Consider the following 27,292-nt stretch of genomic DNA (forward strand, 5'->3'; position numbering starts at 1 on the left):
CACTGCGAAGAGTAAACTGTAAAAAGGGAAATTTTTATGGCATGTGAAAGTTCATCAGAAACTTGGTAACAATTTATGCTGTCATACCTGGTACTTCCTCGAACTTACTACAAATTAGACCAATAATAATAATAAGTTCTCTGCCAAGTGGGCAGACTATCTCAGTGACATACAGATGTTTCAATTGCCAAATCGAATTAACTCCACTTTTTAAAAAAAAAATCCTCATTTCTGCTTTAATAGTGCTTTATCAATGCTTAGCATGTGAATTTATATTAAAGTTTTGGTTCAGCACATTTCTGAACATATGATGGCAGAAAATGTAACACGAGGGCCTATTTACTCCTGTGGATAACACCATCTTCTTCATAACTTTTCTCCACTTTTTGTTTTGTGGAGTTAGTCGATTTGGCAAGTGAGGAATCCATGTGCTGATCTTAGAAAAGCTGAAAAGAAAACACAATGAATGAGAACATTTATATCAAACTCATCAACATTTATATTTACTACATTTGTTGTACCACAACTTTTTTTATGTTTATTTTTTACTTTTCAGAATTTTAGCAATTTTATTTTGTTACATAGTTTTGAAAAATACTTTGCCAAGATTTTATGATAAATTTCCATTTTCCAGATTATAAGCATATTTATTCAGAAATATTAAAAATTAGAAAGAAAATCAAACTTTTTTTCAAACAAAAAAGTTAAATTAATTATTTATTGATCATTTGCTTACAGCATAACCATTTTTATTATTACTGCTTAAATATAACAATAGAAGGAAAAAAAAAAGAAATATTAAAAAAAATAATAATAATTTATTCATACCAAACAAAATGTACATACAAAACAAATAAATGCTTTGTTGTAGATGCTTCTTGTAGTTGTCATGAAGTCTTAACACACTATGAGGGACAATAAAGTTTTCAGCAGTTAAGCATTAAAAAAAAACACTTTACAAGATTTCTTTTTCTTTATGAAATAGTCTCAAGTTTTGAAGTTTAACTACCTAAAAAATAATAATTAATCAAAAACAATAAACATAAATCTGTTGAACAACTTACAATTTTTTTCTATAATTTGTAACAATCATAGAAATGAAAACATGCCTTGATACCAGTAACAATTTTAGAAGTGTTTGTAAGTAGCTTTTATGTCAATTGAAACATACAGTACAATATTTTAATATTCCTGAAAACTCTATGAATTTATCAATCTACTTCTATCAGTAAATAAGATTAAGGGATAAGATTAAGGGGGGTTAAAATTTCAACTATCAAAACATCACCAAACAGGCAATTGCTTCATTCAAATGTAGAAGCAATTTTCATCAGTCATACCTTGACGGACAATTTTCTAGTTGCTTAATAAAAGTGCAGATTAAGGTAAATATTCCATGTGCTTTGAACAGCTCTCTAACAGATGTTGTTTGCTACTTCTGGAAAATATATAGTCAGAGTAGAATACTACAGTATTTTATTGGTTCACATCAAAGCTTTAGTAAAATTGATTTAAATTTAAACGCATTTCATGGATAAAGTTGTATTATCTCTCATAAAATAAAAGTATGTATCATTCCTTAATGCTGTTACTTTGTATTTGCTTGTTTAACCCTCCACACAAGTCAAAAGTAAGTAAACAAGCTTAAAACATCAGTAAAGGTGTATCCCTCATATAACACAGTTAATTCGTACCATGTAGTATCGAAACCGTATTATACGAGACTTTTTTTTTATAAATAGTTTTTTTGCTTATTTTTTAAACTAGTTAACCATGCACAGGGCTGGATTTAGGGGAGGGCAGGCGGGGCCCCGGGGCCTCCACAACAAAGAGGCCCCCACAATAAAAAAATTTTACAAAATATCCTAACTTTCACGGGTCAACAAATTTTACGCCTTTTCTCCCCAATAAATTATAATAATAATAATAACATAAATAAATAAATAGCAGTAACTTCAGGATGTATTTACTATTAAAGTGCTGATCGATAATATAGGACACTAGCAATACCCGCACAGCGATGCCCATGCTAAAAATTTAATGGAAGTCCATTGAATAAACAAAATTGACGCCTCTCCCCCTCTAATGTGAAATGATCATTTTTCTTTGTATAAAATGCATACACACCTTTTCAAAAAAAAAAAAAATTAAGTTTCTTTGGAATTTACAACTTTTCGTCAAATTATTAAATTAGATTTACAGTTACTTTAAAACTCTATTCAGCAAGTGAAGCGGTTTTTACTGAAATTTAAAATATTTTGCCCCCCCCCAAAAAAAAAACATCAAATAATATCTCTCATATGTAAAAATAATTCCACAACTCTATTGCTTATCACAAAACTTGCCCAGCAACCACGTTATCATTATCCATCCGTCTAACGAAAAAAAAAAAAAACATCCCATGGAACATCCAAAAATCGTCGTCAGGAAAAAAAGAAAATGTACATTTCACTCGGATAAAAACAAATATAAAGTTTCTTTTCTTTCAAAACAAATCGCCAAAACAATTAATTACATTAACGGTTGCTTTAAAACAATAATCCTAGACTGAACTGCTCAGCGCCTAACGCACCAAGCGACCATGCTACTGGAACCCAGCCCTTTTGCAAGTGAAGCAGAAGAAATGTGTTGTCTTTGCCAATAATAAATGTTTCGCCAAACAAACAAAAAGGTATATGATCACAATAACTGTAGCTTTCAAATCTTTATATATTAAGAGCTGCGTTTTCCGGCTTTGCCTGGTCTACCTTGAGAATAAAAATTGTGTCAAGTGACATATATTCAACAATTAAAGAAAAAGAAAAAAACACCATGGAAAATTACTCTTCCAAACAATGACGACTGCTATTGAAATACTTTTGAGAAATTAAAATGCGAAAGATGGATTTTAAAAGCGTAACCATGGAAACATGAAATAAAATAAGCTTTGAGAAATTAAATGCAAAATAAGGAAATAAACAATGGATTCAAAAAGCGTAACCGTGGAAACGCAAAAGTAAAATGGTTGACAACTTGAATCGAAATGATATTACTGTCATATTTCGAAATTGATTTAAAAACCCTTGTAAGTTTTTTTCCTTTGAAGGGAGAAGCTAATTTTTTCGACCATAGGTCGAGAGAGATCTGGAGTAAAAAATGTCGCTTTTTCCAATGGAAAACTGTGGGACAATTACTTCACTTTTTATTGATAGATTTAATGAAGAGTAGTGCCTAAATTTCAGCTAAGCCTAAAAAAGTTCCAGCTAAAAACGCAAATTAAGTAATTCAGTTAGAGAATTGAAACAAATTGTTTACAACGCAAAAAATTCTACCCTTTTCAACGATACCTAATATTAATATGTGCAAGTAATTTTTCACCCCTTTAATAGCCAATAATAGGCAATTTACGGGAAATTTGGGCCTAAATTGGAAAAAAAAAAGAACTATGTATCGGATTGTTTCGAATTATAGCCTATGTTACTCAGTAAGAAAGCACCTTTCATATAGTGAAGGAATTTTTTTAATATTTGCAGTGGTTCCGGAGATTACCTCGAACATATAAAGACACAAAAATCCACCCTCACTCTTTATAATATTAGTATAGATATACATTTATATCAAAATATTCGGATATATATCAAAGTATCAGATATTTTCGAAAGTATGATGATCTTTTCGAACCCTGATTGGGGGCCTCCACTCTGTTCCCACGGGGCCTTCGCACTTCAAAATCTGGCCCTGACCATATAAGGTAAATGCACCAGTAGTGGCCACTTTACCGTTTATATTTTTAAAATAAGGATTCTAGGGGTCCCAGTGGGTTCAAACTTGCAGGAAATAGACCTCAGGCTATAGTCTAGTGGGTAGTTCAAGGAGGAGTAGGTAGAGCATCATGGAAAATTGTTATCAACTATTTAATACGGTCGCCTGGATTGTCGATATTTTTCAGCTGTCTTCTAACGCGTATCCTTAACGAGGTATATAAACATTGTGTCGTATTATGAATAGAACAATGCTCAAAAATAATATTTTTAGAGCTGTAACCATGTTATGAAATGTGAAAGATCATGTTTGGAACATTTTCAACTCGAAATAGTTGCTTTTTTGGCTGACAGTTTACCTGGCCACTACTGGTACAAAAAAAGTTGGGAAATTCAAAAGTGGCCACCGAGTGGTCACTACTGAATCAGGACTCAATTTTCTTTTTAATAGGTTGTAATCTCTTTACATAAAAACCTGCCTCATTTCTGACATAATATTATTGTGTCATCTAGTAGTGGCCACCCGGTGGGCACTTCTAAACAGCAATATGGCCACTACTGACTCATGTACATTATATAATGGCCACTGTTGGATCAAATTTGAGGTTTGAAAAAAGTTGAACAAATTGACATTCTGGCATTTGCGAAAAATGGGACGATTAAGGAAGAGAAGGGCTATAATATGCTCATTGAGTTTCAAATATGGTAAATGATAGTGTAGGCCCAGTTTAAAAAAAGCCACAAAAATATGCTTCACTGTGGCGACTGCTAATGCGTTTACCTCTTCTATGGACAGGCCCGGATTACTCAACAGGCCCATACGCCCTGGCCTAGGACACATATCAGGAGGGGGGGAATTATGAAACTGCTTGTTGGTAAAAAAAAAAAATACAGGAATTTGGCGCGCTAGTACAAAAAGAGGAGAAACATTCTACTAGAACCGAGAGAGAGGGAGAGAGATTGCAACCTGCTTGCTGAGCAGGTAAAAAAATGAAGGGGGAAGGGCATAATGCTTGATCAAAGTTATCCCTTTTCTAAGCAAAGCAAATAATTTTTAATTTCTTAGATTTATGCAATCATTTCATGAAAATACAAATTTTTTAAGGTAAAACACTTATTAGAAGTAAATCGCACACAGTAAAACAAGAAAAAGCCATGATATATAAAATTCCTAGTTATAACACTTGTTTATGGAACAATTTTTCTCTTTGGTAGTCTAAATCATGTCAGTAAGTATATGTTTTGCAATTTATAATCTATTGATTCATATTTATTTATGACTGCTAATAGTCAGGGCCGCCCAAAATTCAGATTTTTGGGAAGGGGGAAATTATCAGTTAACCAAATAAAACTTCAAAGCTTACCGAATAAAAAATAGGAGCATGGAACTACTAGTAGTTTTTTAATTATCTGTGACTAGCAATAATTTAGTAGTTACTAAAATTATGTTTACATTAAATAGCATAAATAATCAGAAAAAAATATTAAAGTACTTAAAAAATAATTTACCAGACAATACCAGATATTTACCGCCAAAGTTTTATGATAAGTTACAAATGTTGTAAAATTTCCGAATTTGTGAAATATGTAACATTTACGAACTTTTTAAAAATTTTACCTTTGAAAATTCCCTGATTTCTGTATTTTATCGATAGACAAAACGTCCGTAATTAATTTTTTAGAGCAATTTTATTTTCTAAAATCTTCATTAACTTAAGACATAGCTGAGAATGAATAATAATAATTATGAGTCTCTTGAATCAACACGGATGACTTAAAATTTTTGCATCGAATGCAATAGGCAAAATTAGAAGTCTAAAAGTCCTCAACTACACAATAAGACATATAAGAAGGGTTAAAAATAATGCTAAATACATAATTATAAATATCTAAAAGGTAAAATTACAAAGAAAAGAAAAATGAGCGAGTATTAAAGAAGCGGATGCAATCGGATTTAGAAAAGTGGGAAAAATTGGGATTAACACGTTATAGCATAAAAAATGGCCAAGATGCCTAAGTTTAAGCTAATGTGTAGAATTTGATAAATATACATGTTCTTGAACTCAAAATCCTTGACCAATTGTCAATTTCCTTGATTTTTGAGCACTTTCTGCCGAAAATCATGACTTTCCATGACCATTTTTGATCACAGCCGAAATCCATGACTTTCTAGGTGCATGGACACCCTGCCTTTAGTAGTATTGAAAACTTATGCTACCAATTTCCTATATCCATTGATATACCTTGGTAAGTTGTAGGAAACAAATTGTCCTAGAATTACATTGAATTGTGTACTTACTACTTTCTTATGAACTAGTGGTACCTGCACGGCTTTGCCCGTAGTAGAAAAATTAATATGTCTTTTGGTTTGCCTATGTATTTACAAATAATGTATGGTGACTTTCTCGCCAATTTGCTATATTCAATTGCTCGCCCATGTTACGGTACCTCGTTATGATAACTTGGTAATTTATTCATCCATCTTATAATTTTGCTCGGGAAAATGTTCTTAAAATTGGAATAGAAAACGAACAAAATCGAATTTTCGAAAAAATCGCTTTGAGGTGCACACCCCCATGCTACAAACTAACTTTGTACCAAATTTCATGAAAATCAGCCGAATGGTCTAGGCGCTATGCGCGTCACAGACATCCAGACAAACAGAGATCCATACAGACAGACTTTCAGCTTTTTTATTAGTAAAGACGATTTCATAGTGGTAATAATTATTCAGTTCATACTTACCAAAGTTCATATGTAGAATACTTATGTAAGTACATTCATTTTCTTTTACTTTATTTTTTACATTAGCGTAAAAAAAATACTAATACAAATTTCCTACTAAAAACTTTTTATTTTATCCTAAGGTATGTACTTTGTACGTATGTACTTTGAAGAAAGAAATGTACAGTAAAAATGTGATTAATATATTGGTTCTTAATGTAACACTATCATATTGAATCAATTTTATCCATCACTTATTTGAATTTAAAGTGAGTAATGTGAATTCTAAGGAAAGGATGTCAAATGGCCACTACTGACTCATGAATGTGGCCACTACTAAAAATCTCAGATTTTGGAGTGGCCACTATTGGATCAAATTTGAAGTTTGGGAAAAAATGGATTAAAAAAAGAAAAATTGAAATTCTGGCATTTTTAGAAAATGAGACGATTCAGGAATAGTTGGGCTATAATACGTTCATTGAGCTAAAAAATTGGAATTAATATTGTAGACCCACAGTTTAAAAAAATACATAAAATATGCTTAACTGTGGCCACTACTAGTGCGTTACCTTACATCTTAAAAATCATGTCAATATGTACCATGTTGTATCAAAACCGTATTTCATGTTATATTGAAACCGTGTAATACAAGACTTAGACTTGGAAATAATGTGAATCAAGGAATGTGTACTGTGTTATATCGAAGCCAAGTCTTAAGGTGCAAATTTTATAATAGGTGAAATTTCAGCTCAATAGAACATACAAACGAGAAATGGCAACCAGAACATACAATGGCCCTCTGGTCTAAAATTAAAAATTGTTGTAACGATACAATTTACTTATTTTTTTATACCTCAAATAAAAACTGTTATGTATATCAAGAAAAAACTTTATCAACTTTCTTTACTAAGTACAAAACACATTCTATCAAAAAAAGTCTGAGCTTTTCTTAGACAATAAAGTTTGTCTGAGCAACAACAAAGAAACAAAATATAAAATAAAATAAATAGAATTATTATATTTATTTTATTTTGCATTTTGTTTTACTATACATTTTATTTATCATTGCGAAATTTAGAAACAATTTTTACCTTTTCGTTTTTAGAACACTGATGAGAAAAATAAAACATTTAAAAGTAAAAACTTAGTGTTATTCGGGGAAACTAAACTTTCGCGTCAGGGATGGAGAATTTTTCGAATAAGTTTCATAAAAACAAAGTAAAAATTTATTGGAGTTATTATCTCACATTTTTTAAAAGTGTATTGAACAAAAACGAGATTTCATCTTTCAAAATTTGTTCTATATCAAAACTGTGTAGTATTAAATTCAAACTTTGTATCGTGTAATATCAAAAGCATGTTGTACAAGTATCGTGTTACACGAGAGATGCCTATAGATGCACTAGATAAAAAAAAGTTTTAAAAATTTGCAATAATTTTGAAATAATTTGAAAATAAATATTTCATGGCAATGACAAATTAATTACTGAAACCAAATGAACAATTTTGATCCCAAACATATTTTTCCTTCTGAAAAATAATTCAAATCGCTAATACAGTCTAGTTCTTGATGCATAACGATACATTAGCGAATAGTCAAAAGATTTGGGACTTAAAAATACAAAACTAAACATTAAAAGTAAAATATTTTTTTTAATTGAGATTTTAAAAAGAATTTAGTTCAACAGTTTGATTAATCATAAAAATTATTATACCTCATTCCCCACACTTGTCCAACCAGGAAGAAGATATCGGGCAAATAGTTCCAGGCACTTTGGATTTTCTGGAGTGTATGGTTGCAATATTTCTAAAAAACAGTAATGGAAGGTAACTAGGAAAAAATGTCGGATGAAAAAGAATCCTTAACATTTTAAGCAAATATTAAGATAAAATCTTATTGAGAAAAAAAAGAAACAATCGAAAATATTATTTCACCTTCTAAGTGGAGCAGCAATTAAAATCATGCGCAGACTAAATAATACGAACGGTCATATTTACATAAAATGGCAACTAAGACCAGAATTTAAATTGAGCTTCCATTAAAATCTTTAAATTCTTTTACCTTTTAATGTAGTTTCAGGGTCACAAAGCTTTGAACTAAATAGAAAAACTGAAGAAAATCTGTATTCGCCAGAGGCAGGTTGCATGAGTTTCATTAGTAACTTTTTTTTTGTACTCAAAGTGCTAAATGATGTTTTTTTTTTAATTTATTGAAGTTAATATACCTAAATGCATTATTTAATGTAAGTATCATACTTTTAATAAATTAAACATAAAGATGGCTTTTTAATTTTGGTAGAAAATACTTTACTAATTACTTAATTCCTTTTGTACCATTTAGGGACATTAATTTCTTTTTTGAGGATATGATCCAGTTGTGATTGACAGACGACTTTTTAATCAACATATTTTCATTTAATTGCCCTGTTTCCACTGTTAGTTTAGCTATTTAGTTTGAACATGAAATAATATATACACAAGTCAACATTAACAGAAAAGTGTCAATTCGAAAAAGTTGATAACCAATGATTTGGTATTGTCATGGTCTGCCAACTATATCTTAGATATATTACTGAAGACTGGCATATGGCGCAGTAGATCTGGGTTCAACTCTAAAGAAAAAGGAGAAATTTTTGACATGTACTTGAAAAGCATTTCTCAAAATCAAAACTAATCAAAAATAACCTGAGATCTATAACTGCACAGGAATGATACATCTGATTAAGGTATTAGGGACTCTAGGTCAAACACTTTTTTGGAGCCCTCAGTAGTCAAACCTCATAAACAGGAATGCTCACGAGGAACCACAAGTACCCACTTTAGGGATGCTACGGTATTGAACTACCCACTCAAAGTATTCATTGGGGTGCAGGGCATCTCACAACTTAAGTCGGTAGGAAAAAAGAGAAGTAAATTATGGGGAAAATCTTAGTTTTCTTTATTTTTCTTAAATGATAGGTTGCTAATAAAAGAATGTTGCTCATTTGGACCCCCTAAAAATCTGGGGTCTGAGGCCACAGGTTAGATGGCCTATTCAGTAATCAGGTGTTCCTTCTAGCCACTTTATTTATCGAAAAAGAAATTTTCTCATATTGATACAGACACTATTTTAAATGATTTTGTGAAGATTATAGCAAGAAAAGCATATTTTAAAACCTAATATTTTACTACAATTCACAAGAGGTTGTTTTAAGAATGCAATAATTTTACTCCTATTCACAGTTGATTATTTTAAGCTTAAAGACAAAATAACTTGGTATCTGATTTCAAATAAATATTACAGTTCAATTTCAATTCATGTTTATTTTGGTCAATCATGAGTAAGTAATTTTTAAATGCCCTCACATACATTCCAGTAGATAGAATTAGGTAAGGAAAACAAAAGTGAAGGTGCCAAATCTTCGTTTACATGAGCAGATCTTTTAGGTTGGACAGGCCCTGATGTTTATTTTTTGGTAGCTTCTGAATTCTTTTACTTCTCTGCTTTTATTAAATAATAAGTTACAAATGATAATTTTCTAATCAATTACATTTTATACTCACTCTTTCTTTTGAAATAAATACATGTCATATATGATTAGAATCTATAAAACATTTTTTAATGCTTGAAATTTTATGAAACTTTTAAATGAATAATTTAGTGTGATGCAATTGAGTCTGCAACAAGCAATAGTCATATACTATATAAAAGTATTTTTTATTTTTAAAAAGATTTTCACTTTTAAAGTGCTAACAAGAGTTCAATTTACATGCTGTTTAAAAAACACATGTTAGAATCATTTGTTTCTATTGTAATTTAATTGACTTGAAAGCTTATATTGAAAAAAAGTATGGCATCAAGGATTTTTTAAACACATGTTATATAAAATGCATTTAAATTTCACATTTGTGCAACAAAGTAAGTAAACACATCAATAATTTGCAAATATTAAGGAATTAAAAAAAAAATACAAACCAATTAGCGGAGGCTTCTGAGAATGTATGCTGCTTGGCACACTGACAATAACTTTATGATTTTCTAGTTCTTTGAAAGCCACTGTAGATGATGCTCCATCATTTACTCTGCCAATTAAAATATTTTCATATGGTTTCTTATGATGAGATTCAATAGGATGTATTGACTGTCCTTTTTGAGTAATCTGTAAAACAGATTTAAAAAAAAATTAAAAGTAAATAAGGATATGAATTTTGTTGAACTCAAGGGAAAAAAAGGAAACTCTAAGAAATGAAACTTACTTTGGACCAATGCCATATTACATGGAAACTAACATGCCATTTTGGGAAAAGTTCATTTTGAACAAAAGCAATTTGTTTCTTGTTATTGGTGACCCAAACCACAATCAAACAATTTTCGTTACAGATTTCATTCAGAGATAGGTGCTGAAGTGCATCACATGGCATTACAGAGTACCTAAAATATTCAGAACATTGCACTTTAAAAAAAATCATGCATTAACAAAACTCCTAAGTGAAAAACATGTAGAAGAATTTAAATTCAATGTGAGAATTCCTAATGAGATCCACAACACAAAGTACTGACTACACCACCTATCGGCCACTTCTTGTATTATATATATTGTTTTGTTATCATTCAATAAATGTAGAGAACATGATCTGGAGTATTTGCCATTTAAATTTCATGTAATTATGCAGGGTGGCATAAACTGTGGCATTGAAATTTTTATGGAGGAGGTTTTATAATCATTTAAAGGACTCTCTTTTTGGGGAGTGCACTGTAGCATTTGAAGGGGGTTACCATTGCCCTTGGAGGATGGATAATCCTGCATTATGACTCATGCCAATCCCTGCAGTTTGCTTGGTATGATTTAATACCCACAGCCCTGTTTACAGTGGTGCAAGTTTTGAAGCCCCCCCCCCCACACACAGTGGTGCAAGTGTGTGTGGGGGGGGGGTAATCACTTTCAAAGTATATTTGACCTAAGATAAAGATGAATTTTAAACATATAAGTTGCTCACTCATGCTTCTAGTTTGGACAATCAGTTCTGCTGATGCATAAATGAGAAACAGCTGTAATTAGGGAGAAACTTTGAAAATAAAATTCCCGTCAAAAAAAAAAAAAAAAAGACTGCTTCACTTTGTTAAAACTGTAAAGAAGTAAAATTTCTAAAAAATTTTAAATAATAATAAAAAAACAGTGGATGTCTTTTCACCCATAAGCTCATTTTTTCTTGCATTGAAAAGGCTTTCCTTGTGATGCCGAAGCATGCGTCTGCATAACCTGCAATTTGTGCCTTTTGACGTTGTTATTTCTTATTTTACTTCTCAGCGCAAAGGTATTTATTTAACTTACAATGTTACTGTTTGAAAACAATACACAAACTTAAAAATATTAGAACATTTTCTCCATTCTAAAATTATTTGAAGAGCTTGTTTCCAAATGGCATCAATTTTTCCCATTTTTCAAAAAAAAAAAAAAAAACTCCATTTTGTTGCATAAGACTTAATATTCAATTTAAGGAAATTACAATTTCCCCCAGTAATCTATTGATGATAAAAATACTAAATTATACCAAAATTAAGAAATAACAACATCAAATAGCACTAATTGCAATTTAGTGCAGTCTTTTGTTTGCTGTCTTTTCATCCATAAGCTCATTTCTTTTGCATTGAAAAAGGCGATCCTTGTAACGCCGAAACACCTGTCTGCACTAATTTGCAATTTGTGCTGAAAATGAAAAGATTTACTTCCATTTGAAAGTAGCTCCAGGTTTTTTTTTTTTTTTTTTTTTGCCATGTATGTGTGTGTGTGTGTATGTGTACAGCATAAATTTTAGATACACGGTTTTGGATGGAAGTTAGGAACTACAATTCTTCAGTTACAAATACTATTTTTTTATCATGATTATTATTTTCACTTATATTTAGCATTAGGTGTACAGTTGCAAGATTGCTTAAAAAATAAAAACATTTATGCAAATTGTTAGTTCCCAAACTTCAAGTGATTTCAAAACAAGTTTTTTTGGGAGGGTGGGGGGCTTGTTTAATACTGCTTAGGTTTTATATCAGAAAGGGCAAATAGGAGAATTTGCTTCCTGTATGTCCTCGTGAAACAAACCCTGTGATCTCAAGGAATATACGATAGGTTCAATTTGACTTAATCCCTTTTGGCACAAAACTTACATGTGACTTAACACTTCTCATCCTGTAACACTAATTTCATCCTCTGTTTTCACTAGGCGCAATGAAAAAATATATTGTTGGACATGTGCTGTTATTTTTTCCATCGAAAAGTCAATTTTTTGAAAATTTTGACTTAATGCCTTTTAGAGACAAGCTCTGCACTTATACTGAGCATTTTTGTTGATAAGAAATTCAAATTTATTTCACATGCATAAAAAAGAAAATAATTAATCAATCATCATACCCTCTTTTTCTTCGAACAGACTTATTTTCCCAAGGTGGATCTAAAACAATGAGGTCAAAGCATTTGTCTGCAAAAGAAAAATTGATTATAACAAAACAAATAAAGTAAATAAGATGAAAATTTAATTCATATCTAAATCAAGGTCTCATGCTGTTGATTATAATTACAGCCTGGATTATATGCACTGAAAAACCAGAGGCACACATACACTAAAACCCCACACACTACATACACAGAATACACACTCATGCTTAATTTACCATATCAACCTAGTTTACTTTTCTCTCTAAAACTCATTTCAAAGCACATTGAACATAGTACTAGTATGCATACATATGGTACCACAATAATCATTGTTTGAAATTTTTAAAGAACTTGAAAAGATAAGCATTTTGAAAGCTGGCGAGTAACACTACCTTACTGTGTAATTTTTAAATACTTTAATTCCGAAAATTTCCACCAATGTATCTTAAATTATATTTAATCTAACGATGTAACAAAACTATAGTGCCCAATATTGCAGGGGGAAGGGGAGGTTACAAATGGCATCCAGGGCAAATTTTGCATAAAATGGATTCAGTTTATATTTGTCTTATAAACTTTTGTTTCGCCACAAAAATAGGAATGTGTTGTTTCTGAACATTGAATAAATTTCATATTTACATTAATACAAATACAAATGTGACGACCAGCAACAGGCTCTGGGCCCTGCCAGGCTGGTCCTAGTCAATTTACAATCCCCAGTGAAAATCAATGGCCCTCTTGAAACTATCTACTCCCTTGCTCATTACCACCTCTTCCGGTAAGCTGTTCCAAGGTTTCACTACCCTGCTAAAATAATAATTTTTCCTAATATCCATGTTAGCCTGAGATTTAAATAGCTTAAAACAATGACCCCTTGTCCTGTTTTCAGTGCTAAACTTCAGCCCCGTGACATCTTTCATTTTAATAAATTTAAACAACTGAATCATGTCCCCTCGGTCTCCTTTGCTCAAGACTGTACATTTTTAGCACTTAAAAGATTTTTTTTCTTTAGGGGGGGGGGGCGGTCACACTATGAGATGCCCACCCGTGTGATACCTATGCTAGGAACTTCACTGGTTGTAACACAAAAATACATGTCAGCGTTTTTTGTTGCTATTTTGCTTGTACCTTTTGCTCCGCACCTTCATTGTTAAACCAGATTGGATTGACACACTGCTAATTTAACATTTTCTAATTCTAAAAAATGAATACTGACCTCTCAAGTGCAGTTCCTTTATGTCACATAAGTAAAATGTAGAGTGTGCAGGCAAAACATATTGTTCATTTTCTGTAGATTTTATTACAGCTGTATCATTCACATTCTCATACTTCAGAATAGAACTTGAACTTACAGCTGAAAGGAATTGAGAAATTTAATGAAATATTTAATAAAACAAATGACAAACATCTTTTAACAAGGTTTAATTCATAACAGGTCTCATTAGGCTTGTAGTAGGGTTGGTCATTTTGCAGACAAAATGGAATTTTTCCAAAACCGTAAAACCTGGGGAAAACCTGTTAAAAACCGTTAAAAATGGCAAAAACTTTAAAAGACTGTACAAAGGAAAAATATTCTCTTGTTTTATCAAATTCAGGCTTAAATCAAAATGGCCATTTCAGATTTGATTTTAGTTTTCATTAATTTTTACTTGATTATTAAAACAATTTAAAATAGTTTTCGAACAAAATTTGGCAAAGGTTAGAAATGGATAACATGAAAAAACATAAAATGTGTTCTGATATAGAGAATTCAATTGAGTACGAATCAGCTTGAACAATGTTGAGTGTAAATTTTATCAACAAAGCTCTAGTTTTGAGTTTTATTTAATTATTTTTCATATTTCTATTTGACTTTCAATCAGTTTTCCCCTTGAAATTTCCATTATTATGATAGCAATGCTAAATTGTTTCAATAATGTTGCATTCAATGTTTAGTTTAAAACCATTAAAATTATTAGATTACAGATAAAATTAACAAAAATGAAGTTAGCTACAGTCCATTCTCTATTCCCATAAATAAAGCACATCTAGTTTTGCTAGGGTGGTTTTACTGATTCTATCCCCGTAGTTTTTTCATCTTTGGTAAAAACATGCCAACCCTAGTTTATAGAAGGAAAAAAAATGCATTATAAAGTCAATAATTTTAAAACTTTAAGTTCATTTGGCAGGTTCAATTATTTCCCATAGAGCTAACACAAATAAGTAAATAGAATACATTTGTAAAGAGTGGTATAAATTGAGCATCTCTGACTACAGATGGCTAATTGATACCACTCTTTTGCCTGTGAATGAGCTTGCCTTATTTCAGTTAAACAAAACATTTTTATGAACAACTGATGGCAATGCAATGACAATAACAGGATGAAATGAGAGAAAACAAGTAAATAAATATCTTTAAATTCAACAAGAAATTATTCATGATTGATGTAATGACAATACACTATTTTAAAAAGTAAAGAGTTTTGACAATATCTGCATCATGAAGCACTTACTGTCTGACCACGGATTGTATGGAAAGGCAAACATCCGGTTTACAGGTAGAAATGGACGCATCTGTTTGTTTTCTGGGATGTCAGCTTTTGCAGATGGGTCATTCTCCAGAAAACGTAACTTTTGAATGCAAATATTTTTCAATTTTGAAACCGTTTGTTTTCTTTTTTTTCCATTCTTACATGAAAGTGTTACCTACTAGAAATAACCATAAACAATGGCCCAGCTAAGTTCCAATTATTTTATTCATAAATAAAAAAAATTAAAAATACCTTGTTCAAGGAAATAAAAAAGAAAAAAAACTTTTAATATTTAAAATTTGAGGGCAATTTATTATCAAAGTAGTAATTTTGTTAGTTCTGCAAACAATCAGCTATTTTAATGATTAATGGGAACATAATATTAAGCTCTCTTAATTAAAGTACGGCTTCATAAAGTAGTTTCAAATGAATGTTAAAAAATAATATTTAGTAAATTTGAGGATATGCAGGCAATTTATAATTTTGGTAGAATGCCTATTATTAATTTATTTCCCCTCAGAAATAATGACATTGATAAGGTCTGTCACGGAGGTGAGGAATTTTCCAGTAATACAGGCCTACTAGATACATTTTTCAGGGAATTTTTTTTTTCTTCATTTCTACAATCTGCACACGTTAAGCATATGAAAACATGTTCACTTCTTTTTTTACATTAATTTACATCCCTGAAATTCAAGTTCACGGAGGTGAGAAGACAGAATAACCACACTAAGTTTTTAAAGCAAAATCTATGTTCTTGTTTTTCGACCAAAATCTCACAACTTCAACTATGGCTGAAAATAAACAACGGCGCTCCCTTGTATCATGGAAAATAAAATTTGATGTCATTACTGCCATGTGTTAATGAGAAATGGCATTTTGCGCTTTGGTGATGGAGGTGAGAATTTATTGTGTGACATGACTCCTTGTCCTACTAAAACGAATTAAAACACAATATTAAAAATATAAATATACTTAAACAGTTAGTATTTGAGACACTTGTGAAAGGAATAATAAATAAATAAGTATATACTTTTAAGTAATCAAGTTATTAAGCAACATAAACACTCACACAAGGTGTGTGACATGCCACGGAGGTGAGAATTCACATGTTGTGAACCAAAATAAAAAATTTTATTAAAAAATTGTTGGTAAGTTTAAATCATAGGCGGATTTAGGCCGAAAATTTTGGGGGTGCAACAATAACAGGGATCTAGGGGGGGGGGGGGACAAGGCAGTGGCGAAATCAGAAAATAATTTTAGGGAGGAGCGCACTTTTAGGTCTAAAAAACCATGTTTAGTAACATTAGGGGATCGGCCATTCTTAACATTTCAAACTGCGGAAAAAGTCTTAAACGAAAGTCGATGTTGTTAGATAGCATGTTGTTAGATTTGATTAACAATGGATGAATCCAGTTTCTAGTTTGGAAGGGGGATTTACGCCCCAGAAAAAATTCTCAATAGTAATTTCGGAAAAACCCAGTTTTACAGTTCTTGGTGATATTTTAGGGGCAATAAAGGTACGTGGGGCTCCAATGCTATTTTTAGAAATTTAAGTCTTATAAATGCTTATAATCCAGATTTATAGTTTGGGTTAGGAATGAGACTCATGGACTGTCCCCAAAAGGTTTTATGAAAAACAGATAGAAATACGCACACTACCTCTTTAGTTTTTCATAATTAAAGTTCCAAAAACGATATGGAGGACAATTTTTGATGATGTTACCGACAGGGTGTTCTGGAGCTCTCAACCGGAAAATTTTCGTAACTGAAGTCCTAAAAATGAAGTCCTTATGCAATACTCCATGGTATTAAAAAAAGGATTTCGAAGGCTACTGTCCCAAAAGATTCTCCCACTTAAATATTGCGATATAGTAGTTTTCAAAACCAAAATATTAACAATCTTTGATGATATTAGAGAAGAGACCCTTGTTCGAATATTTTCCAAAATTGAAGTCTTAAACACATGAGTGTAAGACCATATTTGGTAACGTTAGGGACACTGCAAATTTTAAAAAACGAAGCTTCAAAAACGCAATTGTAAACGATTTTCAATGTTTTCTGGTGATTAGAGGATCTTCCTTGGAAATTTTGCGAAAGTGAAGCCCAGGAAACGAGATTTGAGATACTCTGTAATAACTTCGGCTGGAGAGAGGGCTCCAGAGAAGAAAAATTTTGAGGACTAATAGAAAAATGAAAAAAAAAAGGGGGGGGGGCGGAGAGATAGGAAAGAAAGAGGATTGTGCGAGGAGGGGGGGGAGGAGGAGGCACACAATTCGCCGCCAATAATCTGAAGCTGTTGAAAAATTTAAATGTCAATATTTCCTTTTGAAAGAAATTAGGATTTTTCCCAACATTCTTTTTTTTCCTTAAAATAACTGCTTTTTCCCAATATGAGATATTTTCCTCTCTTCAGTAATTAAAAATATTTTTTAAAAAACATCAACTCATCATTTTGTGGGGAGGGTCACCAGTCTTGTGCCTCCTCCTCCCAAAATGCACCACTGCAGCAAAATGTCCGGGAGTCCTCCTTCAAAATTTTTTGAAAATTTACTTTAAAAATGTTGGATTTTAGTTGATTTCAGAGTAGATTTTATTGATGATGTTTGTTGAAACAGTCATGTTTTTTTTTTTTTTTTGGATTTAATTAGCAATAGTTGTTTCAAAATAGAAGAGTTGGTATTGATGTATTGATGTACGAATAAACGCCCAATTACAAAACATGCAATTATTCTATACAATAACACGGCACTGAACAATAAATTGATTGAAAAATTTCTTTATTTGCATAAAATTATGTGAATTACGTTTTTTTTTTTTTCAAATCGATAAAATTACTTTAGTTCTTAATTTGAGCACAGTTATGTGTTTCTCGCCCTAGTGACCTGTGGTGATACACTGGATTCAAGTAAATTTACTAATATAGCCAGAGCTGCCCACTGCTATGAAAAAATCGTAGTTTCTACGAATTACAGATTAAAACTACGACGCTACGAAAGCAGGTCCAAAAATAACGGTTTTCTGTTTCTTTACTTTATAACCCAAGAATCCCCCCTTCCCCCCCCCCCAAAAAAAAATCACAGACTGCATGAAAACTAAATCGGTAAGTTCAGAAAATCAAACTTCTAGACGTGTGCTGCTGGTTTAGTTTTCATGCAGTCAGTTCTTCCGTTAAAAAGCGGAAAAAACTGCCAAAAATATCGCGAAGAATATAAAAGCACTTGGCCATTCTTTATTTCATCTTTAAAGACGGTTTATGTAAGATGTACTATTCGCAATAGCGATTTTTCAATTGAAAATGGTGGTTGTGATGTTACTTCAAAAAGACATGCCGACCGGGTGAAAGGTACAGCAAATAATCAAGAATTTATCATCTTAAAACATTCAGTATAAAATCTTTTATTCCGTATTAATACTTGCTGTATTATATTTGAAATTCATTAAGTATCATGTTTTTCTTCATTGTACTGTTGACAATTTATCACTGTTGATTCTGAAACCAACGCCCCCCCCTCCCTCCCCCCCACACCCCCGCCGCAAAATGCAGCTACGATTTTGGATTTTCAAAGGTTGGCAGCTCTGAGTATAGCAGCTATGAATTTTTTTTCTCCCAACTGCGTTTCTGGATGAAATATACTAAATTACTTTTTTTTTTCAAAACCCGACGAAAAATTTTGGAGGTGCGGCGCACCCCCTGGCACCCCCGTAAATCCGCCTATGGTTTAAATAGGTATATTTTTGATGAAATTAAAAATCATTGTTATATGAATTGCTTCTAAACGGTTTTACTGTAAAAGGCATGTGACAGAAAAGTTACACTTTTTCAAGAATGACCCAAATGTATGTTAGCCTCTGAACTAAGCAGAGACTCATTCAAAGGAGTGGAACACATGCATCAAGTTTTTACTTTTCTCCCTTATTCAGATAGACTGGCCTTAACTGGACGTTTTCCAATTCCATACAATCCGTTGTTGGACAGTAAGAGAATCGAGAAACATTACATGCAAACAAACTAAAGCTTTAAAACACTAAAATGGTTGCATCAATAAATGGATAAAAAGCCGCAGTTTCAAAAAAGTTTATATTTTCGAAAATCAAAACTTTCTGTTCATTCTGCTTCTAACAGTTTTCAATTCATTAATTACTCAACAACACATAAATGAAATCTGTCAAGGACTTATTGCACTCAAACTTACATGACTCCAATGCTTCTTTTCCAGCTATGACAGCATTACTGTTGTTTTCAAGCCATTCAAATGGAGTGATTTCAGTTTCATCCAAATGATTCAGAGACTTTGCAGCTTCTACAATGAATAGGGTAGCTTTATTAACAATGGAGTCAACCTACACATAAATAGTGAAAATAATAAATCACAAAAGGTTGTTTACCCAAACTGCACACATAAGATAGAAACAAAAAGAATCTTTATCTTATCTAGCATGATAAAATTGTTTATATTTATTATTTTTAAAAACCGCTTTTGATAACAAATAAGAAAAAGAAAAGCAAATAGGATCACTGTTTCATCATGAAAACATGGTAACTATTTCATACTATTTTTACTGTAAAACTTGAATGAGCGACCACCACTATATGAGGGGCCATTCATTAATTACGTAAGGATGATTTTGGGAAGTTTTGACCCCCCTCCCCCCCATGTAAGGGTAAGTAAGATTTTTACCCCCCCCCCCCCCTTCCTCCATCTTACATAAGATTCCATTCCCTTTTTCAAGATAATAAAATAAGGAATCTTACATCACTGAAATGGTTATTAACTTCACTATTACTGAATATTTTTTAAAAAGTTTTGTGCAAACAATTATTTAGTAAAAGGAATCTAGACTTAATGTTTTTACGACAAATATTTTTTGTATATAATGTGATACTAGTTAAAAAAAAGACATGCCATACATAGTGCAATTCTTTTATAAAATTTTGCACTACTCATTCTTTGAAAAACAAGTAAAATACAGCTCATTCTAGTATGATTTTTACCTTCCAGCAGTAAACGAAATGTGATTACTGCCAAACCACTTGACCGAGCTATTTCTAATATAAAATATTGACTTGGAAAATATTACGTAAGAATGGATCTAATCCCCTTTCCTCAAAGTAAGGGTATGTAGAGATTTTTCACCCCCCCCCCTTGGGACCTTTACATAATTAATGAATGTCCCCTAATTAATCACCTCTACTAACAGCCATGTTTTCAAGAAATCAATCCTTTCATTGGTCTACTTTTTTTTGAAAACCCTTAGAAGAAATCAGGCAACCCTCTCTTAGCAGCTGAATTATCTGTTACAAGATAATTGGTACAGATGTGATATCCCCCCCCCCCATTTGGCGACATTCGATTTTTTTTCACAAAATTAAAATATTTTTCTCGCCAATGAGGCGATAATTTTTTATGCATGGCATCCCTGGCCAAACTAACCTGTGTTTAGCAACCCGAAGGCAATCTTACAGATCTGTTCAAACTTGTTTACTTGGGTTGTTTGGGTTTCACGCAGGAGAGATACGTGGTGTTGTTTTGTGCAATATACCTTACAGGAATGCTTATTTTGTGTTAGTTTAAATTCAGTAGTTGTGTTTTGAAGTAAAAACATTAGAAAATGCTAGTTTCTTCAAACTTGAAGGTTAATTAAAAGTTAACTCCAACGTGGTGTGTATCTGTAACGTGCCATTGTCATATGATGTATTGTTTTAGACTGAGTGTGAATATTTATACCATATAAAAAGGTAAGTTCTTTATTTTAGAATTCAAAAAAAACCTCTCACTTCCAAAATTCTTTGTTTTTACAAATCCTTGAGGGGTTCTTGTAGTTTTTAACTTTATTTTTACTGTATGTAAATTAATTTTACAGAAATAGTACGGTTATTTTGTTCTAAAAGTTATTCTTATTGATGCCATGAATTATTTAGACATTCTATTAACGTGCCTCCTTTAGGTACTGAATTTTATGTTAACAATTGAAAGTTCTTTCGGTTGTACTCTTAAAAATGCTGAATTTTATTAATAAATCTGCACAATAATGGTGCATGTTTCACACTTAAAACTGTGTCGTTATTGTACACTGAACGGAAGGAGCCACCCTTGGGTGTCCCCATGAAAATATACATAACTGTGACCATACTCCGACTGTAATGTATATTAACAGTCGGAGGGATAACTGGCGAGCCAGAGGTCTCATAGTACTTTCGTAATGAGACCGAGGCAGGGCCGGCGAGCCGAGGTCTCATTACGAAAGTACTATGAGACCGAGGGCTCGTATCCCGGAGAAATGATGAAAAAACAATTAATGCATTAATTTCGACTTGTAATTAATTCAATAATTTATTTCATTGTATTTTAATATGTTTACAAAAAACCCCGGCCCTGTACATTTTTGAAGCATATATTCGTGATGTTTTTTGTTGTGCGTTTATGTTGTTTTTATATATATTGTGTTCTGAAGTGCTTTGATCATGTTTTCTTACCTGATTTTTTCCTGTTGGCGCTAAAAAAGCATCGCTAAAAACGATGTATGACATATGTCGTCATACATCGTTTTCTTGGCGACGCTTTCTTGGCGCCAACAGGAAAAAGTCGCCAAGGGTGGGGTATATCACATCAGTTCCTTCACAAATTTTCATCACACTGGCAAGAATTCACAAGTAACGATGTTGATTACATCATATGGAACACATTGTTAAATATTTAACAAGAAGTTCCATCCAGAACTAAGCGAGCCTACATTCCTGTATAGTACACCAATATCGACTTATACAAGTACAAATACAAAAGTGACGACCAGACCGATTGTCGAAAGACTATCATATGCAGCTTCTTTTTATAAACAGAAGACAAAATTAATTTTAATACTTATTATGTTTTCTTTATGCATGTTGTGTGCATAGAAATCGATATAAGTACACATTAAACTTATTGTACAAACCCTCATCCCTAGAATGAAGGTTTTTTTTTGTTTACGGAAACTAAGTCCTATTTTAACACTAATATTAAGTCTTAATTTACACAATTTTGATTTACGCAGCATTTCCGAGGAGCGTAACCCCAGCGTAAAACGCGGGATTATACCATAAACAGGCGTAAAGAAAGCTACAACACATGAAGAAAGTCTTCCTATAGTTGGGGCAAGCTTAACCGGGCAGCATTATGCAAACTAAAATACAATTACTTGCACATTATGCTATGTGATTTGAATATGAGTTACATGCTTGAATGAGCAATGTGTTTTCATCCTTCTCCCTTTAATTTATTTGTTTATTCATTTTTTAGAACAAAATAGAACTGGATGTTTTTTTTGACAAGTACTGCTGGTACAAGTTCACAACTACTACTCTTAAATAACAAAGATTCCTTTTCAAATGATTTTCAATGCATAAAATTTAGATCTCTAAAACTGGCTATAAGAAACATAAAAAAGAAAGGGAAAATTTTTGTATCTAACTGAATGCATTCAACTTACCTGTTGTAATTCAGCAAAATAGCCTTTCTTTCTTTTTTTACTTTTCTAAAAAGAAAGAATAATTTTTTAAAGAGATATTCCAACAGTAAAACACAAATGTGACAACCAGCAACAGGTTTTGGGTCAAGCTAGGCTGGACCTGTTATACTATCTATAGCATAGTATTATATTATGACAGAAGAAATAATCAATTATTATTATTATTATTTATTTTTTTATAAGGTCAGAAATTACCCAAAGAGTTCTGAAAATGTCAACATATAGAATAATTGATAGGTTTTTAAATTTTAAAAACATTTCAGGAATTAAAAACATTAAAAAAGCTTAAGTATCCCAGTAAAAGAGATAAAATATTGTTGGAATTTTACATCAGCAGTAAAATTATTCATTCGTTTGTTTAAGTTGCTGTAAAATCACATAAAAATATAAGTAAGATAAATTTTAATAAAACAAAATTTAACAACGAAAATTATGTTTATATTATTTGAAGTTCAAAAATTCAACTCATAAAATATTCATTTATCTTGCGCTAGAAATTCATTTCTTTTTTCTGAAAATTGCTGCCGGAAGTAAAATTTCCTTCAATCAACACCAACCTTTAAATTTAATTTAGAATAGCAATTCCAAATAAAAGTTAACAGTAGATGGCAGCACTTGCATCACACATTCCCAAAACAGTCCCTTTTATAAATTTCCGTTATTATAAATTTACAATGATTTTCCACATAAATCTTAAACTTAATGAAAAAAATGCATATGAAGAAACAATTTTAATTTGATTTCCAAATTGAAAAATTCTTTTTCTCAATTCTTTGCTTATGGAAAAGAAAAATTCATCTCACATTTGTATTAACTTTACCCGTAACCATGATCGGAAAGCATTGTTTACGTTTTTATGGAAACAGTAAGATGCTATAGCAACTAAAAATTACAATATAATTAGAATGGCGCAAGTTTATCAGTGGATCAGCGATGAACTTCATAATATACTTGGTTTTAGCGACAAATACACTGCAGAATTTTTGTTGAATCTTGCTTCTAAAAGCTCAAGTGCAGATGTGTTACTTGAAAAAATAAAGGATACCGGAACTTTAACGATTAATAAGGATGTCGTCAAGTTTGCTAGTGAACTTTGGCATAAAGTTCCTCATGCAGAAGTGAAAGAAAAGCCTGCTAGAGCTTATGAAAGAGCGATTGCTGAAACATTGAAGAAAAATATGAGTTACCAATTAATTGAGGACGACGACGATGATATTCCAGCCCCTGTGATTCAAAAACCGAAGAAAGCTAAGAAACGGAAAAATTTGCGCGAAAGGAAAGAATCTAGCAGTGACAGTGAAGAATTTTCAAGATATGACAAAGATTCCAGTAAAAAATCAGACTCTGAGAGTGATTATGAGAAGATGGAAAGAGAAAGACTGGAAGATTTGAAAGAGAGAGATGAATTCTCAGAACGTCTTAAAAAGAAAGACAAAGACAAAACACGTAACATAGTTGAAAAATCTGACCGAAAGGCTTTTGAAGAAGCAGCAAAAAGGCTTCGTCTTGAAGTTGAAGATCGCAAAAAAATTGTCCCCAAGTTGCGAGTGGAATCTCGGAGAGAATATTTGAGCAAAAGAAAAGAAGATAAATTACTTGAGTTAGAAGGAGATATACAAGACGAAGAGTATCTATTTTCAGACGTCAGACTCACTTCAAAAGAAAAAAAAGAACTGGAATATAAAAAAAAGATTTTAGAGCTTGCAAAGCAACATGATAAAGCGAAAGAAATGGAAAAAATTGAACGCTATCACATGCCAGAGGCTTCTCGAAAAGAACCCAGCAAAAAGTATGAAGAAATCGACGAGAGGGAAAAAGCGCCCAATGCGGAACAATTGATATGGGAACAAGAGCGACTCGGATTTGCCCAGATGCGTTTCGGAGCAGCTGATGCGAAAAATAAGCACAAAGAAAAGGAGTACGATTTAGTATTCGATGATGCTATCGAGTTTGTTCAGACGATCAAAATGCCAGGTTCCTCATCAGTGGAAAATGAACCAGAAGTGTCTGAACTGGAGAAAAAGAAACTTACCATTCAAGAAACAAGAAGGAGTCTACCAATATATCCATTTAGGGAAGATTTATTGAAAGCGATAGAAGAGCACCACGTTTTGATCATCGAAGGTGAAACCGGATCTGGGAAAACGACTCAAATACCACAATATTTATATGAAGCAGGTTATACAAATGACAAGAAAAAAATTGGCTGCACCCAACCCCGAAGAGTAGCAGCTATGAGCGTGGCTGCCCGCGTAGCTGAAGAACTCTCCGTCAAACTTGGAAATGAAGTCGGCTATAGCATCAGATTTGAAGACTGTACGTCTGAGCGAACGGTACTGAAATATATGACGGATGGCATGCTGCTCAGGGAGTTTCTCTCAGAACCTGACTTGGCATCTTACAGTGTCGTCATTGTAGATGAAGCTCATGAGCGCACACTTCACACGGATATTCTGTTCGGATTGGTTAAAGACATCGCTCGGTTTCGTCCAGATTTGAAGTTGCTCATATCCAGTGCAACTTTAGATGCTGAGAAATTTTCACAATTTTTTGATGATGCTCCTATTTTTAGGATACCTGGGCGAAGATTTCCAGTTGATATTTTTTATACTAAAGCACCAGAAGCAGATTATTTGGATGCTTGTGTAGTAACAGTTTTACAAATACACTTCACACAACCATTAGGGGATATATTAGTGTTTTTAACAGGTCAGGAAGAAATTGAAACATGTAATGAATTACTTTTAGAAAGGACTAGAAAGCTAGGCTCTAAAATGAAAGAACTTATCATATTGCCTATATATGCAAATTTACCTTCAGATATGCAGGCTAAGATATTTGAACCGACACCACCAGGTTCTAGAAAAGTTGTCATTGCTACAAACATTGCAGAAACATCTTTGACTATTGATGGTATAATTTATGTTATCGATCCGGGTTTTTGCAAACAAAATAGCTTCAATGCTCGAACTGGAATGGAATCTTTAGTTGTTACGCCAATTTCCAAAGCTTCGGCCAATCAAAGAGCGGGGAGGGCCGGTCGTGTTGCAGCTGGGAAGTGCTTCCGTCTGTACACTGCTTGGGCTTACCAACACGAACTTGAAGACAACACGATTCCGGAAATTCAACGCGTAAATTTGGGAAATGCGGTTTTGTTATTGAAGTCTTTAGGTATAAATGATATCATTCATTTTGATTTTCTAGATCCGCCACCACATGAAAGCTTAGTTTTAGCTCTAGAGCAGTTATATGCCTTAGGGGGTTTGAATCATCAAGGCGAATTAACAAAACTTGGAAGACGCATGGCAGAATTTCCAGTGGATCCCATGATGTCAAAAATGCTCTTGGCTGCTGAAAAATATAAATGCTCCGAGGAAATTCTTTCAATTGCAGCAATGTTATCAGTAAATAATGCAATATTCTATAGACCCAAAGATAAAATTGTGCATGCAGATACAGCAAGAAAAAATTTCTTTAGCCCAGGAGGAGACCATTTAACCCTTTTAAATGTTTACAATCAATGGGTCGAGTCCGATTATAGCACTCAGTGGTGTTTCGAAAATTATATTCAATACAGATCCATGAAGAGAGCTCGAGACGTCCGAGAACAGCTGGAAGGGTTAATGGATAGGGTGGAAATCGAGCTGGTATCAAATCCTTTAGATTCTGTTGCCATTAGAAAATCAATAACTGCTGGATACTTTTATCACACTGCACGTCTATCGAAAAGTGGACAGTACAAAACTGCTAAACAGCAGCAAACAGTTATGATTCACCCTAATAGTGCACTGTTTGAAGATTTACCAAGATGGCTTGTTTATCATGAATTAGTATTTACGACTAAAGAATTTATGAGACAGGTTATTGAAGTTGAAGGCATGTGGTTGTTAGAAGTCGCTCCTCATTATTATAAGTCAAAAGACATTGAAGATTCTTCGAATAAAAAAATGCCTAAAAATACGGGGAAGGCACAATCTGATTTGGACAGAAAGTATTAGTATATTATCTGTAAATAAATTTTATACTTAATTTTGTACATTTACCTATTCATTTTTTTACATAAGCTCTAATGTTAGCATTTTTTTTTTTTTTTTTTTTGAATTCTTCAAATTTAAATGAAATGTTGTTCTGATTTTAAAAAATGAACACAAGAATGAGAGGTCTTGGCCAAGAGATTGCAAATAAAACCATGATCTTTTTTGGGAAAGTGTTAGAAACTATATTTTTAATAAAATTTTATTTTGTGAGAAAGTATAAAAAACAGAATAAAATCTATTGAAGTAATATTTAATATTGACAATTGATTGAATGTGAACTTTACTATAGTAGAATGGTATATTAAAAATAGAACTTGCACTTGTTTTAAAATAAAAGTGCAAACATTTTATCTTAATTCTTC

At 32.3% G+C, this 27,292-nt stretch overlaps 2 protein-coding genes across 2 annotated transcripts; one reads left to right on the forward strand and one right to left on the reverse strand.

The window, feature by feature from the left end:
- Positions 1-791: 791 nt before the first annotated feature.
- On the reverse strand, positions 792-23,723 carry LOC129220984 (N(6)-adenine-specific methyltransferase METTL4-like). The gene is made up of 9 exons (XM_054855419.1): positions 23,697-23,723; positions 22,855-22,899; positions 19,581-19,728; positions 14,091-14,228; positions 12,851-12,917; positions 10,701-10,875; positions 10,420-10,603; positions 8,180-8,271; positions 792-1,009 (listed from the first exon to the last, which is right to left on the reverse strand). The coding sequence occupies exons 1-9, from the start codon at positions 23,721-23,723 to the stop codon at positions 956-958; spliced, it is 930 nt and encodes a 309-aa protein (XP_054711394.1). The 3' UTR covers positions 792-955.
- A 75-nt stretch (positions 23,724-23,798) lies between these two features.
- Positions 23,799-27,073, forward strand: LOC129221562 (pre-mRNA-splicing factor ATP-dependent RNA helicase DHX16-like). Its single transcript, XM_054856057.1, has one exon. It carries the CDS (start codon positions 23,799-23,801, stop codon positions 26,889-26,891), a length of 3,093 nt encoding a protein of 1,030 aa, XP_054712032.1. The 3' UTR covers positions 26,892-27,073.
- The last annotated feature ends 219 nt before the right edge of the window (positions 27,074-27,292 follow it).

Source organism: Uloborus diversus, chromosome 4 (genome assembly GCF_026930045.1).
Source record: "Uloborus diversus isolate 005 chromosome 4, Udiv.v.3.1, whole genome shotgun sequence".
In the NCBI taxonomy this organism is placed as follows: domain Eukaryota; kingdom Metazoa; phylum Arthropoda; class Arachnida; order Araneae; family Uloboridae; genus Uloborus; species Uloborus diversus.